Genomic DNA, 27913 nt, shown 5'->3' with positions numbered 1-27913 from the left:
CTGAAAAGCACAGAGGAGAAAATTAAACTTGATTTTCACATGTTGAACAGTTTAAGAATCAAACAGCGTATTTTGGTCTTTATTCTAACAAATGATACAACCAAAAGTTACTATCAGTGAATGTAAGTTAAAAACATGGACCAGACGACTAGTAAAATGCAAAAAAGTAACAGTGTTTCCATGATAATTACAAATTGTAAGGAAAATAAATGTGAAACTGCAGCATTACAGGAAATTTGTTAATACAGATTAAATAATGCAGTTATCCTTGCATGAATTACAACTCAAGAACAAATACATTTAAAAACCAGACAGTTGCTTTGAGTATCAACTCACCAAGGTGGGTTTCCAGCACGAACGTATCCAGAGCTTTTTTGTAACAAATAATTTCAATATATAAATGAAGAATTGCAGTAAAGTGAGGACAGTGACTGGAACAGCAGCTCCTTGAAAGGAAAAACACATTCCCGTTGCCACAAAGTAAAGCAATGTTTTGGAAGACCAGTGGAACAGTTTGGTTAAGAAACAACCCCAGGAATTCTTTTGCAACAATTTCTTATTATTTCAGTTACCACATTGATGGCTGACTTTTAATATTTGTTCATAAAAAAAAAACCCACCACCTCACAGCCACCAGAAAACAGAATAACACAAGCTCAGATGCGCAGGGGTCGGGCTTCCCTCCTCCATTCGCCCCGTTCTCAGCGTCACCCCAAAGGCCACCATGGTGTCAGCGTGTCTTGTCAGGCGATTCCTACCCAAACCATTGTCATCCCACCTGTGTTGAGCAGAGCAGTGCCCTACACCACAGCATTTTGAGTCACCCAGATATTCTTATTAATACATGCCTGGGCTCCTCATTGCCATTAACATCCCTGCACAAGTGACACTGAGGTGTTGCAGCCAACCCACTCCTTGCTGCCCAGCGGTGGAGACAAGCTCTGCAAACCCCCTGTGGTACGTTCACAGGACAAAACCAGCCCTGAACACCCAACACGGTCTGCAGGAAAAGATGAGGGGAAAACCAAAAACAAAGTTGTAGGAAAAACGAATTTTCAAAAGGTATCCAAGCAGGAAATGCCAGCAGCACCCAATGGAGGCTCCTCTGCTAGAGACGCTACACCCAATGCACCCAGACCCACAAACCAGCACAGGGCGACACAAACACCCTGGCAAGCAAAACAAACGACAGCGGATGGAATGTTTCTACGAGCGCTGCCACCATCCCCACTCCTCACCCCGCTCAGCCCCACGTCCTGCTCGCTAACAGGGATTCCTGCAGCAAATCCCTCGGGAAACCACGGCCCGGGTGTCCCCGATTCACATTTCAAAGCTCGTCACCAGGAATGCTTCAGACAGAAAACACATCACCAAGAGTCAGAAGGAAATGTACCGAGAAACGGTTGGAGCTTCACGTCATGAGGCTGTCACAGGAACCTGGAAACTGTCACTGAGCTGGACAGGACAGTCTGAGTCAGATTGTTCAGCTCCACACTAAGAACAAAAGCAGCAGCAGCAAATGGTCACCATAATAACGTTAAAATATGACGGTCAAACCTGTGTCCAGCCTTTGCTGACACTCCAGATTAGAGCAAGCCTTAATGTGGCAACTCACTATAAAAAGTTCCTGCAAATCTTAAAATGTATCAAAGTTAGTAATGTAATTGCAAAGGTTAAAAAACCCACCAGATCTGCAGCCAGAGCCCATGGAAAGCAGAGGAAACGTATCCACAGACTGTGGTGGGCTCCACCGAACACACGGACTGGTCCACAGAACCCGCTGCTTTATGTCAGGCTACACAAAAATCTTTTGTTCTTTTTTCTGAAGTCCACCACTCCAGCTACATGCGCTCCTTCCTGCGGCAGCAAGCTCTGTCATGGCAATCCGGAATAACCAAAAACGCAAAGTAACATGAAACACATGGTTCTTTCCCTGGAACACTGAGAAAAGGGATTTCTGACATTCACCTTGTGCAGAGACGTCGCTCCGCGTTTGCTGAACCTTCCCAGCCCTTGGTACCCTTTGTCAGGACCTCAGCTGCTTCTCGGAGCAGCAGGAGGTGGAGGTCAGTGCACACTACAGATGTAACACACTTCAGGAATTCATAATTACTTGGAAGAACAAGTTCCATCATTCCTGCCACATGTTCCACATCTGCTTCTGACACAGTATTTCAACAATCACAATTCTGCAGTTCCCTTTGCTTCCCCCCCACTATAGTTTTATTTCTGATTTCTAGTTGGTAGCTTCAGCGCATCAATCGCAGTCTGCAGAGCACTCGCCACTCACCTGCCCAGCACAGGATGACAGCGACATGGGAACAGGATCAACCTCGGCTCCCGATTTCTGTCCATCCGATTCCCCAGGACTCGGACAGAGCTGGAGCAGCTGCTTTGGGTTTTATACAGACAGATTCTGCTTTATTGCCTGCGAGGAGCCGCCTCCACCGCTCGGTCAGCCAGGCTGGGCACCTGCACTAGCACTGATCACACTCTTTAACGTAAGATTTGATGCTTAACTCTATTGATTTCCAGAAAAAGTTTTAACTACAGTGCACAAAGAATATAATTTTGAAAATATTTACATTTTTGTACAATTACACCACAGCACTTTAATCTAAATTTCTTAATACAAACAAATAGCACCATTAGCCTTTTGCACAAATTCTTTCTAACAAACCAAAAAGCTGGATTATTGTCGAATTAGGAGACTGGAACCACTTGGAATAAGAATCAGCTCAAGAAGCCGGAGTACTGAAATACCTACCTAGTCAAAACATTGAGAGGAAGCAAATTAATCTGGAAACATCCTAAGGCATGTGCAAATCAAATACCCCAGTGTGAGCCCTATTCAATGTGCACTACAATTAAACTAACTTCAAGAGAAACTTTTGCTTATATGAAAATTTAATGCTCGAGCTTATTGTTCTAGTAACTTTCTGTACATCCCATGCGCTCGAGTGGCTGCTGAATGCAAATGCAAGACAACCCAGGTGATGCTCACCAAGTCTCTTAAGGGAGTGTGAGAAAAGAAGAAAAAAGGGACAATTTCTGGGTGATGAACCTCAGCACAGCGGCAGAGCCGGCACCAGGAGGATGGACAAACGGCTCCGTGGGGAAGGGAAAGGCTGCACCGGAGGGACCACGCTCCCCGCGCAGCAAACGCCACCTCCCGCCTGCACTGCAGGATCCAAACGCAATCATTTAATGGTCACCATTTGGTTCATTCATCTACAGAAAATGCATTCCTTCTTATATACGTTCAACTAACATTCAAATTACTGAACTATACATAATGATACATAGTTTACAATCCATGAAAACAAAGCTTGAAAGAATATAATATGGTCACCTTAAGTATGGTGGGCTGTTTTATAGGGCTAATATCCAGCTAAGACATCTCAACTTTGACGCTAATGGTCCAAGAGTGCTTTTTGTATCACCAAGTAGTGTAAAAAACTTTAAAAACGAATGATAGTCCTCACGGCTGTTACGTGTTCTCAGGGTCGCCGAGGTGTCAGACTAGCACGCTTGCAGTACTGGATGTAGAAAAGTGAGAAGGAGACTTGCTGTAAATCAGGAACGAGATTAGATGCCCATTATAGTATCAATACATCAGTCATTCGACGCATGTTCCCTTTTCTTCTGGATTATTAAGTTTATCCCTTCCTTTACAACCCACTTTGCCTGTGACTGTGGGCTGTGTGCACCGTTTGCTGTCACTGTGGTCGCTGGTGGGCTGTGCACCAGGAACCTTCCAGTTGAGTTAGAGGTCGGGGAAGCGGCTGGGGTCCTCCTTGTAGTCCTCAGGAATTGTGAAGATGGATTCGTCAAACTCGTCGTAACGGAACTCCTGAAAAGTCACAGTGGCTGTGATGGTGGGAAATACAGGAATATCTAGAGAGGAGGCAAAACGGTACAGTGAGGAACAAGGAAACCCAGGCTGACCAACAGTCACCAACTGGTACTGAGAGATTTGTAACTTCAGTGTTGCTACGGTCATAGACTCATTTACTGTTCTCTATACCATGGTGATTCAAAGCTCTTACAAAGAAGGTGGTTTCAAAAAAGTTATTTCAGAATATACTCAGGCACCCTGAGCACGAAAACAATACCCTACTCAATACAACATCCAAAAAACTCCCAATCAGCGGTTTTCCTTTCTTGATGCAGACTGACATGGAAACCAAGGTGCTGTAGTTTCAGATTGACCGGTTAAACAGAGGACACTGGCCCAAAAGTGATACAGGATAAAATAACCTTGTCACATACAGGCTTCAGCTGAGCAACCCCACATGAAAAGATGAACACTTTAAATCTTTGCTTTAAAATATAACCCCTTCCCACTTTAAACTGAGCTTGAACACTGAAGAGTTATCCTCAGTAACACGGGTCTGCCCATGGACTAATGTAATGAGCCAAGCAAAAATCCAGCCCTCAATAAACAGCTGTGCAAACATGATAGGAGGTAGAACAGTCTGTTCAGAACTGTCCGGTTTAAAGAGCTCACTGGTGTGCTAGAAATCCTCTAACGCTACAAAAAGGTACTACTACTTTTTGGCAGTTTATGCTGTGATAATCTATACCATGAATAAATTGCTTTATACATTTCCCTTTGTTAGAACTGTAATACTCTTTTATCAATTTGTAAGTGAAATAATATATTACCAGTTATCCTTGAGGAAAAATGAATACAAAAATGCTACTAAATACTTAACTCGTGACTGATATGATCTTTGAATGCGATGATAACTCAGCATACCTACACTATCCTTAGAGCAAGGCTCCAGCTTTAGGAAAATGCAAATTACACTGCTCTGTTCCGGACCAGGACTATAGTCACCTTCCAACTGCAGATTTCCTGCCCAATGTTATTTCCACTCACTTAACTATGTTCTTCTGAAATGCACAGCAACACATTTATGTAAGAGAGTTCTCATCCAAAATTCAGATGTTTTAAGCATACTGCATGAGTAAGTACACATATTTTGGAAACGTAAAGCCACAAGAGCTGCTGGAGTCATCTTACCTAATTTTACAGGAAAGCCTGGTGGAAGCTTCATTTGAACAAATTCTCTAAGTTTGTTAAAGTGCTTGAAGGGTGCAATTACTTCTAAAACATTCAACAATCTGAAAAGGAAACCAGATTTCATTACAAAGTCTTGTTTCACAAGCTTTTTGTCAAGGAAAGATAAAAGTGCCCCAAAGAGCAAGGTGATGAAAAAGGAGATGAAAAATGACATCATGCTTATTTATCTCCTTCGAGCCTCAAGATCAGCATCCTGACATTCAGTTACAATGTATGGTATTACCATAGGTGTACAAATAGACATCGAGATATTAATTTATTGTCCTAATTTCACACAAGAGACTGAAGTATATAGCACCCCATCCTCTTCTCCATGGCCAGAAGGAACCTGCCATGGTTTGTATTCATTCAGAGGACATAACTTTGTGCTAAAACTTGTTACGGGCAAAAACACTTCAGAATTCTGTGGAATCGGGCACGTCAGTATTGTGGTAAATGATAAAAGCTATCAAACCTCTGGTGTTCACAAGGTAGATCCGCACTTGGCCCTCCCAACACCAGGCCCACCAGCACCGAGGTCTCTAATTCTAAGTTTACTCACTGAACAGCAAGACTTCATTCCCAGGTTGGAAACTGCTGAATTCCCAGAGCCAAAGACACGAAGAATTCTGCAGTTCATAAACACACTGAAACATCTCCCCATACAAGTAACGTTCACAGCCAGTAATTCTGACTTACGATTCAATCCCTAGGGGAAATTCCTGGCTCATAGCTATTGTGGCTTTGAAGGTTTTCTTGCTTTCTTTGCACACCAGCTCTCTGCCCAGGTGAGGAGCTCTGCAAGAGGGACGGGAGGGACATACAGTCAGTTTTGCTTTCAGGGAAACCTTGGTTTGAAAGACAGGAAGACAGACTTGAGTTCAAAATGTCAGTAAAGAACCCCTACAATAAATCTAATGCTTTAAAAGTAAAAGCTGTGCATTGTAAAAATGAGGCAGTAACCATCATAATTTAGAGTTCTGCTAAATCTGGAGACAAGACAAAAACAGGGAAAAGAATTAAAATTGTTCAAATAATTCCTCATTAACATTCTATCAAAAAAAACCACTACAGAAATACACAACAACTACCCAGAAATACACACAGCTGACTTCAGATGTTAATTAAAATAGTCTATATGTGAGCAAAGTACCATGTGGAACTAGAAAACAGTTCATTTGCATTCAGCCTAAAATGTGAAACAATCTCAGAGAAAGTGGAAAAGTTCCCGTCACGAGGAGGCAAAACTGGAAAACACAGGACAGAAAATCCTGTCATAGGAGAGGAACAGACAAGTGACAAGAGAGTAGATCTTTCCTCTTTTGCTTTACATTAGCTAGAAACCAAATTTCCCATTAAACTCCCTTCTGTTAATCTGACTATTAAACAAAGCAAAATCCTATATACATATTTCTGTCCCAGTAGTAATCGTTCAAGCATAACCTATTTATTCCACTTAAACATTCATTCTACCTCAAATACATTAGATTAAAAAACCCTACAAATCCCAAACCAGACACCTGTGGTTTTTTACTACGCCTGTATTGTCATATCACCATATTCTCAGTAACACCCATGACAGGTGAGTCTAATATCTTTGGAGAATTATCATTAGTACTTATGTAAAACACCCAGTACGTTTTTTGCTCCTTCTCCACAGAGCAGCTGGGCAGTATGCAGCCCCAGGAAATCAACTCCGCTGTTCGCATCTGCTACGAGTCAAGTACTATAAATTAATTGAAATTATAGCTGTTTGATACCTAGCTACACACTTGGGAGTATCTTGCAAAGATCTGGGCAGTGCTAGGGCATCTGTACCTCCCCATAGTCCAGAAGGCTACATTTTTGTACACTGCCAATGTTATCAGTCTCATTAAATCCTAATCTTTTCTTTTAGACATGGTGAATTGCATTATTCATTACTATCATAAGATAAATTAATTGCAGCAATGAATTTGTCAGAAAATTTTCCTTAAAATAAAATGCCAGCTTAGATGTGCGTCTTTTCAAAATGTCTGAATTTCAAGCCATGGGTATCAGGTAGACACCCATCTGCTATTTTTTAATCATGAGCAGATGCAATAATCCTGTTTACATATACAGCTATCAGCTTCCCAGCCAGCCTACTGACAAATTAAATGGCTGAGAGACATCAAACCCAACATTCCTCTGTCCCCAGGAAACTACAAACAAACAGCACCCACGAACTAGAGAACGCACCACAACCCCAAAGCAACAATCTCTGGTAGTTCAGGCCACCAAACCCCAATACTCACTTTCCATTCTCCGCAGAGATGTACTCTTCCCACGTAATGGTGTTGGGGGACGGCGGAGTGAGTGACTGCCGACGGACAGGCTGTTCAGAGAAACATGGCTTAACCCTTTATCTCACCTTATATTCCCTTAGAATTTTGCCATGCAAAGGCACAACTGTATAATACTTCGATTCTACAAAGAGCAGTGTGGTCTATGCAGCCTGGGGGCTTTTCCATCTCCTGCTCTTGGCCTCAAACTGTCTTTTACATAGAAGCTGGCTGGTTTCAGCCATCAGTTAATCAGTTAATTCAAGTGTCTGAACGACAAGCACAAAGCATAGGCTAATACAGAAATAAATTAATCATTTTTCAAAGGCTGCATGCGTATTCCCAGATGATATCTGGCTCATTCTGAATAGCTCTTGATTTTGTGGTGATAATAACAGCCTTAGTCCATTTTAATGAAGATAAAGGAAAACACAACTGAAAACCAGAAAGGCATTCTAAAAATAACCACTTGGTCTAGAAGTCAGTGATTTGCCATAGCCAAACCCATCATCTTTTACTAAGAGACAAATTAAGACTGAAATATCCAATATAATCACAGAAATTCCCCAATGTGTGCACTAATCAGGATAATTCATTAACATATCACCATGATTATACTTGTGGATCATCATTGTTATTTTCAAATTAAGACAATCAGAATAAAAACATTCTTTATGGATTTTGCTAAATGACTGGTGTAAAAGATTACTCTCCTATGCAAAAATTCATATACTGCAAAGAATTCCTTAAGTATACCTCAAAATTTTGTTCCATTAAGTTGCCACCTTTGCTTAGGCTCTCCATGATCGCTTTATTTCGAAGAATATCCTCCTCACTGAGATGTTCTCTTCTTTTCCTCGATTCTAATACAAGTCCATTCACCAAGTAGAAATCTGCCAAAAAGTTGCCTACTCTTTCCTGCACAAAAGGAATTGGATGTTAACGACTCACAGAATATAAAATAAAAACATTTAAATTATACATTATCTATTCTCCCCCTGCACAATAGCTACAGTTTATCTGTCTTCCAGGCTTTTTCCTGATGAAAGCAGATCATTATATATATTCTTTGTGGCCAAACTAGTGACAAGTGTGGAGGGTAAGGGGAGACATCTCTCCTTCATCCTCAACATATTTAATTCTTTTCTTCTTCCCCACCACATCACCGCAAGGCTGGCTGAACTATTTTTGTCTCCAGCAATGCAGTCTGTGCAATTTTCTTTCAGCTTACTGTTTTGTCCTCTCGGAAGAGCCATCCTGTCTGGGCACGTGCAAACGTAATTGATTTGGTTGATAATGTTGCTGAGTAAATATCACTGCTCATTAAAATGTCAACCTCTTCTTCTGTTTCCATCTCAGATTCCTAGAAGAAAAATTCCCAAATACTGAATAGAACTTAATAAAGATTACTTCTTAAAAAAAAAAAATTATAAACCAATCAATAAACCTTTTCCTTTGGCACTTTTCCCAGAAACAGCATTTCCTGAGTTTTCAAACTGTCTCATAGAAGCTCTGGCCAAACTGTTACCAAATAGTTTAATCTCCGATATTAATGCAAATAAAGCATGCAAGTGTGATTCACCCAGAAGCTCAGCAGCCACACCTTTCCACAGGCAAAGATCCACATGCTTAAGTGACTGGGGAAAAAAGCTGTTAATTGAAAACTGGACTAAATATGAGGGGTCCACCGAGTTGTCCCTTGCGTTGTTAACAACCGACCTGGCCACAGAGTGACCAAAGCAAGTCTGAAAAGCCACCCCGGGGCACCTGAACTGAGCCCACTGGAAAGATCAGAAGTATCAGATGTCATAACTTAAAACATATTTCCCTATTCAGTATGGTAAAAGATTTTCCCGAAAGATTCACATTCCAACTTTTTCCTCATGTAGCACTCTGTGTTCAAAAGCACTGCTTTTCAGAACAGAATTTTATGTCACCTATACAGCTTAAATTACAACAACTAAACAAAAACTTCTCTGGTTTGCATTTCTTTGGAGCTTGTTTGGGTCTTTTTGAGAGAAATAAGTCAGACTTCTGATGCGAAGTAAAAGCTTGAGGTATTTCCAAGCCTGCGTTCACACAGATCTCACCTCGTGATGTATTCGCTGGTAAACTTTTTGCTCATTGTCTAAAACTACAAAAGACTCAGAGGGTGCGGCATCACCATTAAAAATGAAGCTTAAATCCCCCCGTTGGCACTTCATGTCGGTAAAGTCTATGAGAGTTGTGTCCAGCCTGTGAAAACATGCCGATACTTTAAAAGAAGTTACCCATAAACACTCAAATACACTTTTTAAAATCACAACCAAACACACTAAGGTCTACATTTTCATATGATATTTTGTAAGTGTAGTCTGGATGATAAAATAAAAAAATATGCTATTAACAGTTGATAAGTTTCACATTATAACATCTCTACCATTATAAATGCATCCCAAACTATTCTTACGCTAACTTCATGAGCAAACGTCAAGCTTTCTGGAGAAAACTTTATTTCAAAACTGCCAGCACGAGGAAGTGACAGAACTTACACAGTATGTGCTATATACTGAGAACGACAACTGCTCCCTGTGATCAGCATCCTGCTCTACAAGCAGCAGCCGCTGATCTGAGTGACAATATTAGGACATGACCCAAATTACGAAGAGGACTACAAAACAGTCTGATTTTTTTAATTTGACTTATTTTAGTTGCTATTTCTATTTTTCGCTCCTTAGCAGCATAAAAGAAATGCTTCTGCTGACCTAATAACTAGAAGATGGAGCCAAGGACAAAGATCTCTCTAGTAATTCATATCTATTATTGCTAGAACATTTACTTCTTTAACAAAATGGTTAAAGAACCCGAATTTAGCGCACATTTCAGCTCTAAGGGGCCACGTATTGGCCTGTGATTTCAAGAATCAATCTGTAGCTATTTCCATCTGTGTCAGTCTCGGACCAGCAGAGCACAGAGGAACGAGAAGGTAAAAACTGGTCTCAGATTCAAATTTGACCTGAAAAGGCAGTTCACACAGCTATGCTCACTGCTTTAGTAGAACTACATTTTTGACAGATTGAATCTTTGGAATCATATTATTGACTTTTTGTTTAAACCTCAGAAACTAAAGCAAAGACAGAAGAGACATACGAATCCAAAAGCCCAAACTAAACCAGTTGAAGAGCTGAGCTGGAAAAGACTTGTGGAAGCGCTCCACGGAGTTTGGGAATCTGTCACATTAAGTGCATTAAAAAGAGAAACTACACCATTTTTTAATGACATAAACGAGCAGAAACATTACTCCACAAAATACTGAAAGCTCATTTATTAGAAAGTATGTTAAAAAGATAAAATTCCTACTTTTCAATCATTGACCTGTCTGGTAGACAAAGCCTTATACAGCTTGACTGTTTTTCCTTTATATTTTAAGTGACTCAGGAACTGAAGTTAAATTCAGATCGAGAGAGAAAAAAATAATTTCAAAGGGCTGCTTGCCTCTGAACAGGACTGCACAAGGCGATGCTGCCGCACACCAGAACCCACCTTTCACTAACATGCAGATATTCATGACTTAGATAACACACACTGTAAAATCAGCACTTACCTGATATTTATACCTTGTTTGTGTATTTTACATGCATCAGAAGGCAGAATTCGGGAAAGTAAAGGCACTAGAAGCAGGGAGAGAAAAAATATAATTAGGACACTGAGGTTCCTCTGGAAAGTGTTTCTGTTACAACTACACCGCAGTTTGAATCGCACTGTATTTTAATACAAATACAGCACACCCATTATCCATCAGAATCTCAAGTGACAAATACCAGGGGTTTTCTGTTCAATAACTGCAAAATTGATCTGCAATTGCACAGATAATTTCAGCATCAGGACATAATTTAATATGTCCTCAGCCACAACTAAATCATTCATAAATTCCAATAACTCATCTTCTAGCTGTTTGAAATTTTAGTTCTATGGTTTCCTAGTTTACTTATCTATTGTACTAACTGCAATCCTAGCTGCCTTTACAGCAGAACACACTCAAGCAGGAATAAAAATCCAATGCACTAAGCTTAAAACCTCAAGCAAACATTAAACCACCAGCAGAACTGAGAGCCCATCCAGTATTGTGGGACGGATATGAGACTGCAGCTGTCCTTATGGGCCCATTTATATAGCAATAAAACCAATTCAGCACAATGGCATTTCAACCCAAAGTGAACTACAAAGAATTCAATGTGCAGCGCATGGTTGGGCACCTGGAAAAACAAGGTTTTTGTTCCATGTCCACCCCGTGATGGCAGCCTGGCTAACTAACTGAAATTTCAACCAGGAACAGAAGGGATCACTTTGGTATTTTTACATTATTCACACACGTTGATCATTGTTAATATATTTTTGCTAATTTATTTAGATTTTTCTTCTCCAGGGGAGAGGGAGATTGAGTCACATGAGAGGAACATTGACGTTTGAAGAACCCACCACAGAGCTGCACTTAACTGACAGTCACCATTCAGAGTATAGGCTGAAATTCCAGAAACTAAACACCCCAAGTTCAGTTACTCAACTCAATTATTCAAACCGCTGCTCTATAGTGACACCAACTGACCAGATGCATTTTAATATTTTCCTTTTCTAATAATCATTTTCTTAAAGTAAACAACAGCACCATATTGTGTCATTAGATTATAGAACAGAATTCAGCTCCAAACAAGAGTAAACAAAAATAATTCAGAAAAAAAAAAGCTGTCTGTCCTTTCTTCATAACTTTGATCTTGAGAACAGGATTGGGAATTTTCCAACACGCAAACCAGAAGAGAATTTCAGCTTGAGAGACCAAGCGTGCTGAAGACTGATTATACTATCCCCCCCCCCGGAAAGGAATATGCAATTGCTTACCCCAACTTTGAAAATCCCAGTGAAGCTCTAGGTAGAAGTCACCTAGCTGAGATGAAAAGAATATATTAACACGCTTTTTAGTCTGAAAGACAACTGTAAAATTTGCTGAAAGACAGGCAGTTGTGTTTTGCCAAATAGAGAAATCTTCTATAATGTTTGTATTTGAATTTAAACTGAACTTAAACATTTCTGAAGCTTTAACTAGAGTACAATCAATAATGATAGAATTAGGCAACTCATTTGAACTACCCATTTTTAGTGAATTTTTGGAAATAGTAACTTGGACAGCTATTAAACTGTGGGTTGTAAATATTTACTGTAAATATAGGTTTAAAAAAAAAAAAAAGGATCTGTGGAGCTCTTTGCATGACCACATCAAATCATAAGGAATTATATGTGCTGGCTTAAATTAATCAGTTGAGTTTCAGATAGCAGTATTTACACACAAAAATTTCAATTTCTCTTCTGGAAAAACACTTAAGTACTTATATAAAAATTCCTCTACCTCCATAAACACACTCCAGCCAATCCCTTTAAACCATACACAAGTAAATGCAAAGTAAGGGGTGACAACTAAAGCAGCAGATGTTGGTAACACAGGAAGGCAGTCACACACTGTCACCCCACACAGAAGAAAAATGCAGGACTCTAAGCCAGGCCTTGCAGCAGCAGGAATAAGGACCAGCAGAGCTGTTTTAGCGAGGTCGTGTCTGCTCGCACTCACAAACCCCGAGCTTTTCACTTCTACACACAGTAGTTCTTGTATCAGATCAACGAAAGTGTAGACACATTGGTGAAGCACATTCATAGTGTATCACTGACACAGTGTAGAGCTCAGCTGTTCAGATGTATGGTTTAATTAACCAAAGATAAATAGTTGGTTGTCTACAAGCCCATTCATATTTTACCACTTGTCTAGGCAGGAGAAGCCCACCCCACCTAAAGGGAAATAGAAACCTGAGGTTTATAACCCCCTTTTCAGTACACTAGTTTGAAATGTAGGAAACTGAGCTTTTTTTATTGGTTCCTCTAAACTGAGGAATGCTTTACCATGCTCAAGAACTGGCTGCTGCATGTACATGGAGAATGAAACCAAAACTCCTTCACTCCTAAGCAAGAAAGGGTCATTAATGACTGTTGACTCAACAAAACCAGCAAATTATTCACCAAAAAGATTTAAGAAAGCCTTAAAAATCTAATGATATAGATACAGATTGAAAATACAGTATTTAACTTTTAGATTGGAAAGACAGCTAGCATGTCTGTCTTACCTAAACATTCCTATTTGAATTTCTAGTTGACAAGGAAGTATCATCTTCTTGTCAACACAACTGCCTTGAACTTACCTCTTTCAGGGCTTTTAATAATCGAGGTCGCTTTTCTTCAACACTTTCCCTGGATTGCTGTTTAAGCTTCCTTAGGAGAGCTGTAACTAAACAGAAATTAACTATAAGGTAAATCTATTCTATTTATTTCTTATTAACACGTTAGTGTCACTATTTGACATCTTAAAAAAAAAGAAAACAAATGTAACATTTCATCAGACTTTGATTAAATTTACTTCAATTTATAGTAATTATACATGGCCTGATCACAACAGGAGGAAAAGCCTCAATAACTGTTTGTAATCTAAAGTATACAATCAGGGCAAGGAGGTCTTTTACACATGTACTAGTAAACATGTGGGTACACACATATATTATTGAACAGGAGCCTGTACATCACGTAACATCTACTCCCACTGGGAAAATTCTTCAGCAGTGAAGAGCTGACATGCAGAATGTCGTTAAGATCTCACAAACTAGTATAAATATGTTACGAACAAGGATAGTGAGATTTCTGCTATGAGACATGGTAATACCAAATACGATTAACATTCACCAGTGAGTAGCAGCAGAATAATTTTTTCTTTACTACTTCTTATCTGAAGTGAACGAGTACTTCACTTCAAGCCCTGTATTTGAGGTGGGGAGCAGAGGTTCTTACTCATCTGTCTGTCTCCATAGCTGATGGCTTCTGCGAGAGGGCTCCATCCCTGAGCATTTTTCACCTTCACTGGAGCATTGTGGGCTAAAAGCAAGTGGGCACATTCTGTAATAAAATAGTAACAATTATTTACAGTAAACATCAAGGATACAGCAATATAATTCATAATAAAGAAAACAGTAATAAAGCGAGAGTAGTAAATATTCAATATATTAAATAGTTTATAAAGATACATATCCAGATTGTGACTTAAAGCTTAAACTGACACAAAACATTTATGTAAGTACTTACAGCACTTCCCTGTTAAATATTAGCACTTAAAACCATAGCTGGTGATCCACCACCAATTACACAACCACTGAAGAAACATCCCTTCTGCTTCTCCTATTTTGCATTTTATAAAGATGCATTTCTGTATGAGCATACACACACAACACTACAGAACAAATATTTTTAAAACATGACATCAATTCTCTCTACTTAACGCACAAAACCGTGTATCAAGACACACTTGCTGGTCCTCCCCATACAGCAGCTGTGCATGATCTTCCTCTTCCCCATCCCAGCTCTCTCCTCAAATGCCCCTGGGGAACCGACTTGCTAGAAATGTGCAGGGGGACACACACTTTAGGGAAATCCAGAGAATATTCCATGTTCAGGAGGCTGAGCTGAAGCTGTGGCACTAATACATCCCCCTGTGCTGTAACATGTTGTGGCATTTAAAGCCATCTAAAAGCTCCCCGTTGCTCAGCACACACACAGTGCCGGCACAGCAGCGCCCACATCTCAAAGGCACAGCTCAGCTCAGCCTGCACTGCTTTCTCTGTCTACAGGGAAAAGGAGATGGTGAAAAGATGAATGAGCCTTAAAATTAAGGTGAGAAAAAAGCTTTCAGTGTTTCTGTGTTTTGAATAAGCTGTCCTCATTTGAAACGGTTCTTCTGTTTCTAACTATGGAAAGTTTCCTCACCACATCTCATTAAAACCAACCTGACCCATCTGTAATGACAGAGCAGGGCCGAGCTGGAGCTGTCAGTTTAAGAAAGGTCTCATTACGAATAGGATGGGCAGGCGTGACAGACAGAGGGACTTCCTGCATTATTCTCCTATAGAGTGTTCCAGGAAACTGTACTCGTCATTCCAGATGCAGCAATCATGAGTCACTGGTCAGCACAGTGTTTGGGAAGGAAGAGACACTTCACTGGTGAATGTACTATCTCGGGTGGTAAATAAACCAAAGCCCTGACTACTCTATTAGCAAACACAGAGAGGTATTTTTATGGTTGCTTAAATATAGTGCCTGACACACCACCACCACCCCACAGTCAGCAGGTAAACAAGCTCACATTAACCAGCCAGAGTTTCAGTTAGACAAACAGGATGGCAACTCACCCTGCGCTTCAGAACAGACAGGTTGTAACACTGATGTACACAGCTCAACAACCTGTCTGCATCACCCCAGGAAACAGAAACCAGCCTTCAATACCAGTGAGACAGAGCAGCACGGCAGGAAAGAGCTGGGGTCTTGGGGCATCAACAACTATGCAGGGTCCCAAGTCAAAACAGTAAAACCAGGTGCTGTGCTGGATATCAGGCACAAACAGCCCTGCTCCAGGCAGCTACAGGAAAACTCAGCACAAGCATCCCAAAGGAGTGAGGGCTTTACACACAGGGGGATGAACCATACGGAAAGAAGCCAAGGGTGAACTGCAAACTGAAATCTAAAACATGCGGCCAAGGCAAAAAGAAGTCAAGAGAGAAATGCCTCTCCTTGATATGCTAGCCATGAGGGTAACTCATATCCAAGGAATCTGCCAGCACTGAATAGATTGCTTTTTATTCTAAACCTGAAACATACTGACATTTTAAGAGAAACTTGGAATAAATATTCAACCGTACTGAATGGAAGTCGGTAAACTCTTTCCTATCCTTGATCAAAATTGTCTGCATTTATTAATGTGGTATGATACTGTTGGGGCTATATGGAAAGCATCCCTTCATGATAGCTGATTGCCTTTTAATCAAAACTACACAACCCCTCCTATTGCCCAACAATACAAAATCATAAATATAAACTAATGACTGTCATAAACTAAAGCTTGAAACAAACACTGCAGCAAGGCACAACAGAAGTCATACACATAGCTGATCCTCATTGCTTGAAAACACAAAGTAGTTACAAAACTAAAATCTATCTTACAAAGAAAAATGCCTTATTTAAGCCTGAGAAATTAAAGAAAGGTTTCTGCCTCCGTTTCCTTCTGCTGCTCTAAGCCTTTGGTCTAGGACCCTCACTGGAAAACAGCAGTTTTGATAAAGCCCCATTTTTTGCAAGTTGAAAAAAACCTGTGTCTTCTAGCAGATGGGCACTTGTAAAACACATTTGCCTCATTGCTGTCTCAAAAAGACTTGCAAATATTTTCTGTTTTTTAAATTTAAGAAGTACTACAGGCTAGATCAATACTGGCAGATTCCAGCAAGCTCTACTGCTTCTTCTGCATAAACCACCTCTCTCCCTCCTTTCTTCAAAATTACTTCCCACTCTAACTCTCAATTATCTTAGATGACTTCCTAGGTATTATCAAAACATCCTGAGACAACTTATTGCATTTCCTGCATTCCCCTCTCCAAATCGTCAGGTGTTTCAGTTAACAACAGCTCTCATGGATCAGCACCACATTCCAGGCACAGGACTCACACAGCTGAATGAAACCAAAGGATTCTCATTTCAGTAGTGAAAAGGAATTGTACTGTCACAAAGGCTGAACAATCACATTACAGGTTTCTTGAAATATGTCTATTTCAATACTTTCTATTTGAAGTAGAAATTTAAATCCCGTGCCTTGAAATTCTGCTGTAAAGAAATCCCCGAAGGGTATCTGGGAAGATGAGAGCCATGGCAAATCAAGGGGCGGCCCCGTGCCCGCAGCGAGTCAGAAATGGGAATGAAGTGAGGGAGTGTGTGGAAAGCAGGTGAGCTCACATTTCCACTCAGTCATTTTTTCTAGAGAGTGTTATTTTGATTCACTTCAAAGGGTTGTTCAGCACCACGACTGAGCAGGTCAGCAACAAACACAGTGACACTACTAACCTGAAAAGTGTTGATAAAGAGACAAGGTATCACCACACAAACAAATTAATAACCTTTCTGTACCATGAACTGACTGCACATTAGAGATGTGCCTGGATCAGGTCCCCTGCCTACACATTCTGAGTATTTCCCTCTGATTTGGCTGCTCAGACACAAGAGGGGAAGCAGCAGGTGTGCACACACTTGTCTCCACTGCTTCCAGTTGTTTCTTGATCTTCTATGATATTCCAAGTTTCCCAATTTCCTTCTAACTCTGCAAAAATCAAGGAGCTGGGTCCATCTGCAGTTCGTGTTCTAGGTTCATAAAGAGTCCAACTGCTGCAACTCCTTTCCACCCAACCCAATCACTACCCAGCTCTTTCATTTTGGCCTCAAGAACAGCTCTGATTTCTTCACCAACTCTTCTAAATCCATGCGGTGTCTTCTCTTCAGAAAACCTCAACTTTGAACTAGCTTGGAACACAAGACCACCTTCAGGGAAACTGAAAAATCTTTTTTTCCTCTTGCCCCTAATCCTTCAGGATCATTTAAGAGCTAATATAGTTGATGGATTTACCTACCTTTATGTCCCAGCATCACAGCAAGATGTAAAGGAGTGTTTCCTAAAATAGGCAATAGAAATAAAAACATATTAGATCCAAGGTAACAGAATCCATTGCAATTCCTTCAGGTGTTTGCACATACAACTCAAATGTGACTTGTTAAGAAACTTGATTTACATGACCTAACCAAGGAATACACTCAAATACACCAAAGCAATTACAATTTTTTAAGCAAGCACTTGGATTATACTTTTTGAAATAAATATCTCTGAAAAACATGAATCATAGGCAAAAAGCACTTTTTAAAAAACTACATCTTGAAATTTACTCCAGCCAAAGAGATCTAATTGTATCTTCAAGAAAGAGATAACCAAACCTCTATGCTTATCATGGTTGGAAAAGTCTGGTGTTTTACACAGAATGGCATATCTAGGTTAAAAGCTACTCAAAGATATGATACTGATTAAAATTTTAAGAGCTTATTTTATTAATTTTTCAAAGCTTTAGTACAAGATTTTTACCAGTACGGTATCGACCAGATTGCGAAGTAACAGTAACTTCACTACAAAAAAGCCTTTTGGTTATTTTAGTGCCTTGTTTTGAAAGAAAGCTTCCTAGGTCATTAGCAGACATTACAAACACTCTTTTCCTGGCTATGCATATGACACATTTCGTACTTCTGCTCTTCAATATGCACTGCAAAGGTACAGAGAGTTGATGTTCTGGATTAATGCTGCTACAAGAATTCTGATGCATTTATGTAGCTCAAGGACGTAAAATTCTTCCATTTAACTGTGTTACTCTGTTTACATGTTTAAACAATTTTTTTACTGGAGTTAATAGAAAAATTGCTGGAAAACAAATTTATTTTTCAATTATAACAAATGAACTTGATTTTAGGGTTATTTTACAGTATCATGTTAGCAATAAGTACTTGCCACATGGAAAGGATGATGTACCATACATGTAAAAGATGCAATCCAAAACAGAGAGGTTGTGTACAAAGTAATTGCCAGCACATTATCGTATCGTGAAATCTCTGATCAAGATAGGCAACCGCCCACGGCCAGACTTGCTGAGTGGTTTGAAATGAGCCACTCACCATGTAGCGCAAATTATTCTTGTGGGTCAGCAGCAACACCACAGACAGCTACATCCTAGCTCATTAGGTACTCCAAGCTAACCTCAAATTTTCTATTAATAGATTTTGTAACATCTGTGAGCCAAAACATAATTTAGAATAGTGGATGCAGCCATTCTTTGTTAAGTGACTGAAATAACAACGTTATTGAGGAGCAAACTTGAGAACGAGCCAAACCACATACTCAGAAAATTCAAATTATGTAAGCCAGGGTAAACATTTTCCTCATAGGATCAAGCACTTTAATGGTATATATGTATATATATCACCTCCAGAGAGCTCTTCCACCACAGATTTTTCTTTGACTTAATGATTGTTTTCACACCAAAAAGTACACAATTCAAAAATTAGACAGGAAACTTGGACACAACAGCCAAGGGGCAGTGGGAGAGAAGCGTGCAGAAAACCAGAGAGTACAACAACCGAGAAAGCACAGAAACTAGAATCTGTCAATTCCAGAAAAAAAAAAAAAAATTAAAGAAGGTATTTATGAGGAATCTGAGAACAGGCAACATCCTGCTTGCTGGTCTTTGGCCAGTAAGTCCGTGGCAGGGAGGAGTCCAAGGTTTAACAAAGACTGGCGAAATAAAACAAGAGGCTGACTGCTGTGCCAATGGCAGAGGAGCCACACTAACAGGGAAGCACTTTAGGAAAGGGGTAAGAAGGAGATAAACACATTGAAAAAGGACATTATGAAACTCGTGAAGAACCACTGTAATTCCTACTGCTCTGGGCTACCTGGGGAGGTCCTGATGCTCTTTGGGCCAAATAAAATGGGTTTTATCAGTAGCAAATTTAACTCTGACTTATCAACATAAGCCATCCAAACTGCGTAAGATTGTATGTCACAAAACGAAGACATTAAGGTGAGGAATCACGCAGCTCATAGAACGTGTCTGTGCAATCTTCAGGTTCCTTCCCAAGCAGGAGAAAGGGCAGAGCTGTTGAAGCAGAAGATCCTCTCCTGTATGACCATAGTCTCAAGCAGAGGCAAGTGTTCGCTCTGCACAGGAAAACACAGGGAAGACAAACGCCTTGGAAAAGATGAGACTGGTGCTGCCTCAGTCTCCATCGAGCAGCAGCTGCCAACCGTCCCCATGGAGCAGCAGCAGCACTGATCCAGGTCTGAAGCGAGCAGCGGCCAAAGACCTTCTGTGCATTCCCATCTCAGAAACCTGCTGGCTGGCAGGTACAACAGCTCAACCTCTGCTCCTTTGGGAGAGACAGGATCTGCAAATGTAAACCCAGTCCCAGTAGTTGCTGAAACAGGGCCACACTATCTCACTCTGCTTGCATTTCAATAATGCAAGTCCTAGACTGATAAATTAATTAGTATCAGTATTTACAGGACTCAAAGGGAACCGATCCACTGGAATTATATCACACTGTAACTTCCAAGTCCACCAATCCTAAAATACAAATCATGTTTAGTTGCTTCATCATGGCAAGAACAGCTGTGGTTCCTGTACAACATTCACTATCCAGAGCATACAGAATAATTCTAGGTAAAATTAGTCCAATGAAAAAAAAGGGTGAACTTTAACACTAATAATTTTACCCAGCCAGTGTTGGCACAGTGCAACTAAATGTTTCTGCCAGGATAGGGAAGAGAGCGGGAGACAGCAGTTTCACTTCTTTAAGTGGCATGGATGCTTCTAACAGCTTGGGGTTTGGGGTGAACCACAGCACAAGCCACAAGTGTCAGATTCTACAAAAACAAGTGGCTTTACATGAGACAGCTGCTGGCCAGAGAGAAGGGAGCAAGCACACACCTGCATCATTTACCTGTGTGAGAGAGCTGTCACAGAAAGGGTACTGTAAACAATTAAGTGACTGACATGTAGTTTTGATGACTTCCGTGCAATTTAATCATAATGATCATGTGTTTGACGTGATGACTTCTGGACACAGACTAGAACACGAACGGGCACATAGTTGAACAAGCACGTCCAAATTAATTCTCTTTTGGCAACAGCTTGATCCACCATATAAAAAAATCTCACCATTCCCTTCCATCTAAAGACAACTTCATCAATATCTACAGTTTTGGGAAATGAGCACATGTGCTTCCCTCCCCAAGTCATCCAGCCTGCAGGGCCTCACTCCCAGGGAGCAGAGACAAACAGTGTTGGCAAGCCAGGCCACGCAAACAACAACCGTCTGCACGTAAAGTACAGCACTTGTCCACAAGCGTGTGCACATGTAGCTTTTAACCTTTCCTTAGGCATCTGGCACACCTACAAGGAAGATGAGTCTGTTTGACAAGAGTAATTCATCAAGAAGATTGGTCTATTGCAGAATATAACGTGTTTTTATTCTGAATATATGCTTAAGCTCTTAAATGCCTATTTTAGGAAAAATAAAAGTAATCTAACAGATACACATACAAGCTTCACCCAAGAATCTCTTTGTTTTTGGAATAACGATACTATCTTCCAATGGGTAATGTTTTGGGAGGTTAATTTAGAGAGTGAGACAGGGCTGCACTCAATTTCCAGACACAGCCAGCGTTTGTTTTATTGGAACACCAAGAGTTTAACATTCTACAGGACTTGGCTTTTCTGCACTTAACTGCACACTAAAAATGGGACTGAATCATAAACAATAACTGTTACTAGAAGTTCTTTCTTCACTCTGTCACTTCCTTATCATGTACTAGGATCCCTCTGGCTTAGTTCTGACTGTAATTGTAAGCTGAAGTTAACTACCCCAAATAACTCATAATTCAAATATGTAAACAAGTGACAGATGGATTCAGGCAGAAAGAAAACAATAACAAGGAAATATTAGTCAGACCTTTGGTATGTCAAAGACACCAAGGGTTTTGTTGTTGTGTTTTTTTTGGAAACTGAAGGCCAAAGCAACACTTACAGTAAAAACGTGGAGGAAGATAATGAGAGAGAAATCCCCAAAGCACTCCTACTGTAAACAATGCTGAGAAAGCAGAAAGATGGCAATTTGAAATTCATATATATATGTGCATGTGTGTATATATACATATTTAAAAAAGGACTGTATCAATGTATGTAATAGCAGTGCAGCAAAGATGGGTCAGGAAGTGCCTTCAAAGCAAAGATATTAAATTTATGATGAAAAGTTATTTGATGAAAAACTGGAGGAGGTATAGGGGAGAAAGCAGCAGAAGGAATACACGGAGTGAGAAGATTTCCTCCCAAGTCTGTTGCTTTCGTTCTACCAGTATTTGCTGCAACGTTTGGAATGTAGACGACAGGATAAATATATCTGTAGCTATATTTATAACAACGTTCTTAGAAAAACGTTATGACAGTTGTAAGAAATACTTCTCCCTGTCTTGACTGAGAAAACTGAGCTGTCTGTTACTCCACATACATTAGTCCGTGTTTCCGAGTGCCTCCTGTTACCATGGACATGCCTTTTAAATGCCAATTACATTATTCTTCCCATTGTACCAGTCCCAAACACTGCTCCACCTTAATGTTCCTTTTTATTTTACATAACACAAGTAAAACAAAGGGAACATTTGTATCTTAGTCAGAAAACGAATGTAACTGTACCCTTTAATCGCTTCTCCAGATCCCACATGTGGTACAACTTAGCGTTCTCCAGCAGAAACCTATCATGTTACTCTTGAAATAGGTAGAAACGCAGAGGTGAAAACCAACCTTGAAACTTAAGCTGACTCGTAAGGCTGTATTTTTTAACAATGTAAAACATCTCCCAAATTTAAGGTATTACTTTAAAATAATGTCCTAGTAAGATTTTAAATATTTATGGACTAGAGGGCAGCACAAGAATCATGTTTCTGCCTCTGGAACTGCCACTTCTGTGTCCAAAGCAAGCTTGCAGAGGAGCAGAAAACAAGATTTTGGCTCTTTCAAATTCCAGAACTACAGGATTTTAAAAAAAAAGTTTGGGTTTTCTGTTGAAAAACCAAAAACAGTTCCACCAATAGTCAAAGAAATCTCTCCTGAGCACACTTATTTCCAAAAGCAAACAGGTGACAGCTCAGGCACTTTAAAAAAAATACATATATACATACATATATATATATATTTTTTTTTCTAAATGAAGTAGTCTTTTGGACATGAAGCAACACCCGGATGGGGGAAGCTCTCGCAGCATCACATTGTTACAAAACCCGGTCCCGTGCTCACTCATTTTACTGAAATCCCAATAATCTTCCAGGCGTGAGGCCACACTCCTCCGCGGACCCCTTTACCCACTGCTCCCCGCTAGACCCCCGAGAGAAACACCAGGGAACAGAAAGAAACACCAAACACCAAAGCACAGGGACGAGGGCTCAGGCCGAGCAGGGGCGGGAAGCGGCTCCACGGGTCTCCACAGCCCCACAGCTGCCGCCCCCGACCCGCCGGGCCCGGCCGCTCCGGCCGCTCACCGTGACTGTCCTTCTGGCCGATGCCCTGGGTGCGGATGAGGGCCGATAGTCGCCGCACGTCCCCCTTGAACACGCACTCGTGGACGGGGAAGTTGGCCGGGCACTTGTCGGGCTCGGCGGGAGGGCCCGTCCCGCCGGCCGCCGGGCCCCCCTTGAGCGGCAGCCGGTGGTGGTTGCTGAAGACGCGGTGGCCCCCGGCCCGACCGCCCTTGCCGCTGCTCCCGCGCCCCCCGGTGAAGATGCCTCCGGGCGCGGCTGCCGCCTCCTCCTCTCCGGGCGCCAGCAGGTCCCCGTCCTCCTTGCCGGGCTTGTGGTCCCTGCGCAGCGAGCGCAGCTTCTCTCCGGTCATCGCCGGCGGCGGGGCCCCGCCGGGCGGGCTCGCCGCAGCCGGAGGGTCGATGCGCTCAGAGCCGCGGCGGCGAGTCCCGTCCCGCCGGCATCCCCCGCCTGCCCGGAGCCGCTCAACGGCCCGGCAGCGCCGCCATCTTGGCCGAATGCTCCCGCGAGAGACGCGGGGCGAGGGCGAGACTTCCCCGGCACCGCGAGAAGGCGTGAAGAGGCGGTGAGGCGGGGGGGTCGATACCGCCTTTCGCCCGGCCCGGATGGGCGGCCCCGGGAGGGCCGGAGCTCACGGGGCGGGCAGGAGCCTGAGGCTCTGGTTTGGGGCTGCGGTTTGTCCTTATGCACACGCTGATATGTATCCGGCATTTCTGGGGAAACAGCTGCTTAAGAAGGACAGGGAACTGCTAGAGAGAGTCGAGCGCAGAGCCACGAAGATGATGGAGTGGAGCATCTCCCGTGTGAGGAAAGGTGGAGGGAGCTGGGGTTCTTTAGCTTGGAGGAGACTGAGGGGTGACCTCATTAATGTTTACAAATATATAAAGGGTGAGTGTCTCAAGGATGGAGCCAGGCTCTTCTTGGTGACAGACAATGATAGGAGAAGGGACAATGGGTATAAACTGGAACACAAGAGGTTCCACTTGAATTTGAGAAGAAACTTCTTCACAGTGAGGGTGACAGACACTGGACCAGGCTGCCCAGGGGGGTTGTGGAGTCTCCTCTGCAGACATTCAAACCTGCCTGGACACCTTCCTGTGTAACCTCATCTGGGTGTTCCTGCTCTGGTGGGGGGATTGGACTGCATGAGCTTTCGAGGTTCTTTCCAGTCCCTGACATTCTGTGATTCTGTGTGCTTGTGCTGGCAGTGCGGGCCTGCCCGGCCTCACCGAGTACAGGGGCACCTTGGGCCGGGTAGCCCACCGTTCATACCGAGGGAATTGGGTTTCCAGGGTCTCTGCCGCCCCACAGACTGCACGTCCCATCCCGGAGCGTTTCTGGTGCTGCAGCACGGGCTGTGCCTGTGGGAAGGTGCTCCTGATTTATCTCAGCACCAGTCCAGGTGCAAAACCCACCATGGGGACTGCAGGGGTTCCCCTCAGATTCGAGGTGGATCCAGGGGCATCTTGGTTTGAGGTTTAGTTACACGACTGTGCAGACAACAGTGTATGTTCTGTGTGCTGCAGCATGCCAGAGGTGTAAACAAACCACACAACAGTGTAATAAGTGACATGAGCCAGTTCCCTTTGTTTGCTAAGGGAGCAGAAGCTCCGGGTCACTTCCCAGGTCACAAAAGGTCAAGGGATTTCTCAACATGGCCTCAAGGCAGTGTTACCACATCTCTGCCGTGCTCCCAAGAATCCCTTGTGAGCCAAGAAACAGGTTAATGTTGTTGTGCACAAAACGTCACCACCCGTGTCCTTTGCGTGGCTGTTTCATTCACCAAGGGAAAGGGAAATGAAAGGAAACCGACCCAGTGTGATGCGTGACTGTGAAACAAGACGTTGTGTGGAGAATGACGGGACCTGTACCAGTGTTCTTCCTCAAAAGCACGTGCCAGGAAATGATGAGACAGTCGCCCTGTCCTTACATCAGCCCTTGTAGATGATTATCATCTTATAAAGCAACTGCATTAGGTCCAGAGCTTCCAGATTTCCCTAAAAGAGCTAGTTCTGCAAGGATCTACTTACAATTGTAGAATGAATTGTTAAAAAAAAAAAAGGATGATGTGTCAAATTCTAGGTAAACTGGATTTTTTACTAATAGGTCCAGGGACAACAACCTACAAGTCAGGAGAGTTAGATCTGCAGTGACAAAAGAACTGCCTTTGTGGGTGACCTCTTTCTTTACCCAGTTTGCATCATCTCTCATACTAAGTGGCTAAGAAGAATTCTAGGTGGAGATGGAAGCTACGAAATATGATTTCTGTGCCTGCTGTCTTCTGCATGACAGCACAGCTGCTTCCCGCACAGCTACTTACAATTCTAACATGGATTTTTAATTAATTCAAGGGGGAAAAAAAAATGTCACCTTTGCTCTGTACTTCATTGGTCTTTCTGACAAGATTTTTCTGGCTCTTCTTGTTTTCAGAGAAAATTAAAAGCCATTTACAAACAGAATTTGAGAGGCTGACACTGTTGGCAACCCTGATGTCTCTTGTCTGTTCTCCAGTGCTGGACAACAGGCTGTTTGCCCTGGTGCCGTGCTGGAAACATCATGTTGCATTTTTAATTACTGGAGGCCAGCTAAGAGGAGACAGAGGCATGAAGTCACTGTTTACCAGCTTATTATGGAGTCCCTTATTCAACCCAAAACCAGAAGGAACACATTACTAATAGGAACTGCCCTGTGAAAACTGGCGTTTGTGGTGAATCCAGGTGTCCTCCTGTGCTATGACTGTTTTGAGTAATTATTACACACCTACAAATACATGAGAATGTTTTTTTTTTTTTTTACACTATCTAACAACACAACTTTGTCTTGGTTGTATTCTCCATCTTCTCAAATTACTTAAATCGCTCTCTTCCAAGAACTAGGCTGTTTAGATAAAAGCAGCAGGATCAGGTATTGTGGCAACATGGAACTATATTTTCTACAGTTTCTGGGCCGTGAGTCTTTGGAAACTTCACTTAGGGAGTTCCTCAATTAGGAAATAAATAATGGGGGAGTAATTTCTCATGGGTGGATTCCTCCAGGGAGGATGCTGACTTCTTCAGTGTAGAAATGAATAGGTCAAAAAATAGAGAGGAATAAAAGACTAACTTTGTACAAAACCCGAAGGTAGGCAGTAAATGAAAATGATATACTGTAAGTGTGCATCTGCATTTATTCTAGCTGTAAATCTAACAATAACATTTAAACTTATAAAGAATACCTAACAGAATATTGAAAGCACACGAGTATAGAGAAATGCTCTCTGGTTGCCTTTTTCCTTATTTCCACAAGGCAAAACAAAAATAAATGAGGTGCTGGAGGACAGCGAATGGAATTTGCCAGCCCTGGAGAAATTAACATCTGCTTCTCCCAGGCATTCAGAATGACTGGCTGGAGAGACGCTGGACAGCAACACATTTGTCAAAGTGACACACTTATGGAAATTAACAGGAAAAAATAGGTAAGAAATTTGAAGACACTGTAGCCTCAATGGCTTCTGTTCGAGGGGAAGTATTAATTCTCTTTTCAACTGGTGCTGTCCTGAAGCACTTCAGAAATGTCTGCATCTTCTTATTAAAAAGAAAAAAAAACCACATGCTGTTTACTCAGCTGCTCAGATGAAGCCGTGGGACTAGTTCCTTTTTGTGAAGTGCTTCAGCAGCTGGTTGTGGGGATACGGGGGTGAGGAGCTGTGTCCTTATGGGCAGGACAAACTCCTCCAGGAACAGCCACCAAACCTGCCATGGGCTGCACGGACCACCACAACGAGAAAACGAGAGAGAGGAAGAAATTTTGTATGACAATAATTCCATTTTCCCCTTGGTCTCAGCTTGACTGTCATGAATGTAATGATACAAATTATTATAAAAAGAAAGTGTACATGTTACGATACTGAACTGGCCACCTGAAACTTTGTGCCTTGGTGTCCTGGTGGGACGGTGGGTTCCAAGCAAAGCTGTGCTTGTGGGATCTGTGCAGACGTTTCCCACAGACTTGTCACCGCAGGATTCAATTCCTCCACCCTGAACTTCAGGGTTCTACTACTTGCTGAGGCTGAAAAACGGACTTGAGAATAATCATCATGTTTCTTCCACTTAGATTCAGTTTTGCTCTAAATTTACCTGCAAATGCAGTGAAAATTATTTCAAATTCAGCCTGAAATGTAAGAGGAGAAGGTGTGCGAGGAGAAGGTGTGCTAGGAAAAGGCCTCTTACCGTCTGCATCTGTGTGACCACGGGCGAATGTCGGGCTGGCGGCCTCATGTACAGTGGCAGGAGGAAGCCGTTCCCCGGGGATCCCTCGGTGGGGCCACCTGGCCCTCTGTCACTGGTCACTTGTCCCCTGTCCCCAGGTCCGGCGCCTTCCCGCCATTTCTTCTCCCGCCCGCAGCACGCTACAGTCCGGCGGCGCCCCCCTGCGGGCGGGCGGTGCCACAGCGGGACGCCGCTCCCTGCCCTGCGGCGCGGGCCCCGCCCAGCCCCGCCCCAGCCAATGAGGGGCACCACCCTGCCCCGCCCCAGCCAATGAGGGGCGGTGCTG

General features: G+C 42.2%; 1 protein-coding gene and 1 long non-coding RNA gene across 2 annotated transcripts; both read right to left on the bottom strand.

The window, feature by feature from the left end:
- Nucleotides 1-50: 50 nt before the first annotated feature.
- Nucleotides 51-23902, bottom strand: ANKRD13C (ankyrin repeat domain 13C). The gene is made up of 13 exons (XM_065842200.2): nucleotides 23384-23902; nucleotides 17883-17924; nucleotides 14233-14337; nucleotides 13593-13678; nucleotides 12247-12292; nucleotides 10955-11021; nucleotides 9462-9606; nucleotides 8603-8734; nucleotides 8128-8289; nucleotides 7345-7424; nucleotides 5768-5866; nucleotides 5030-5130; nucleotides 51-3897 (listed from the first exon to the last, which is right to left on the bottom strand). The coding sequence occupies exons 1-13, from the start codon at nucleotides 23730-23732 to the stop codon at nucleotides 3767-3769; spliced, it is 1545 nt and encodes a 514-aa protein (XP_065698272.1). The 5' UTR covers nucleotides 23733-23902; the 3' UTR covers nucleotides 51-3766.
- A 2624-nt stretch (nucleotides 23903-26526) lies between these two features.
- On the bottom strand, nucleotides 26527-27844 carry LOC139828208 (uncharacterized). The gene is made up of 2 exons (XR_011739577.1): nucleotides 27589-27844; nucleotides 26527-27495 (listed from the first exon to the last, which is right to left on the bottom strand). It is a non-coding gene; the product is annotated as an uncharacterized lncRNA (long non-coding RNA).
- Nucleotides 27845-27913: the final 69 nt, after the last annotated feature.

Source organism: Patagioenas fasciata, chromosome 6 (genome assembly GCF_037038585.1).
Source record: "Patagioenas fasciata isolate bPatFas1 chromosome 6, bPatFas1.hap1, whole genome shotgun sequence".
Lineage (NCBI taxonomy): Eukaryota > Metazoa > Chordata > Aves > Columbiformes > Columbidae > Patagioenas > Patagioenas fasciata.
Note: the sequence above shows the minus strand (reverse complement) of the source record. Positions and strands in the feature narration are given on the sequence as shown.

What these genes read in the sequence shown, in the direction of transcription:
- ANKRD13C (XM_065842200.2), bottom strand. Translation starts at nt 23,732, where the DNA reads ATGACCGGAGAGAAGCTGCGCTCGCTGCGCAGGGACCACAAGCCCGGC. An exon ending in ATCTCTGCGGAGAATGGAAA is followed by an intron (nt 5,867 to 7,344) that starts GTGAGTATTGGG and finishes TCCCTCTTGCAG; the next exon opens with AGCTCCTCACCTGGGCAGAG. An exon ending in TTTCCCCTAGGGATTGAATC is followed by an intron (nt 5,131 to 5,767) that starts GTAAGTCAGAAT and finishes TTTCCTTTTCAG; the next exon opens with ATTGTTGAATGTTTTAGAAG.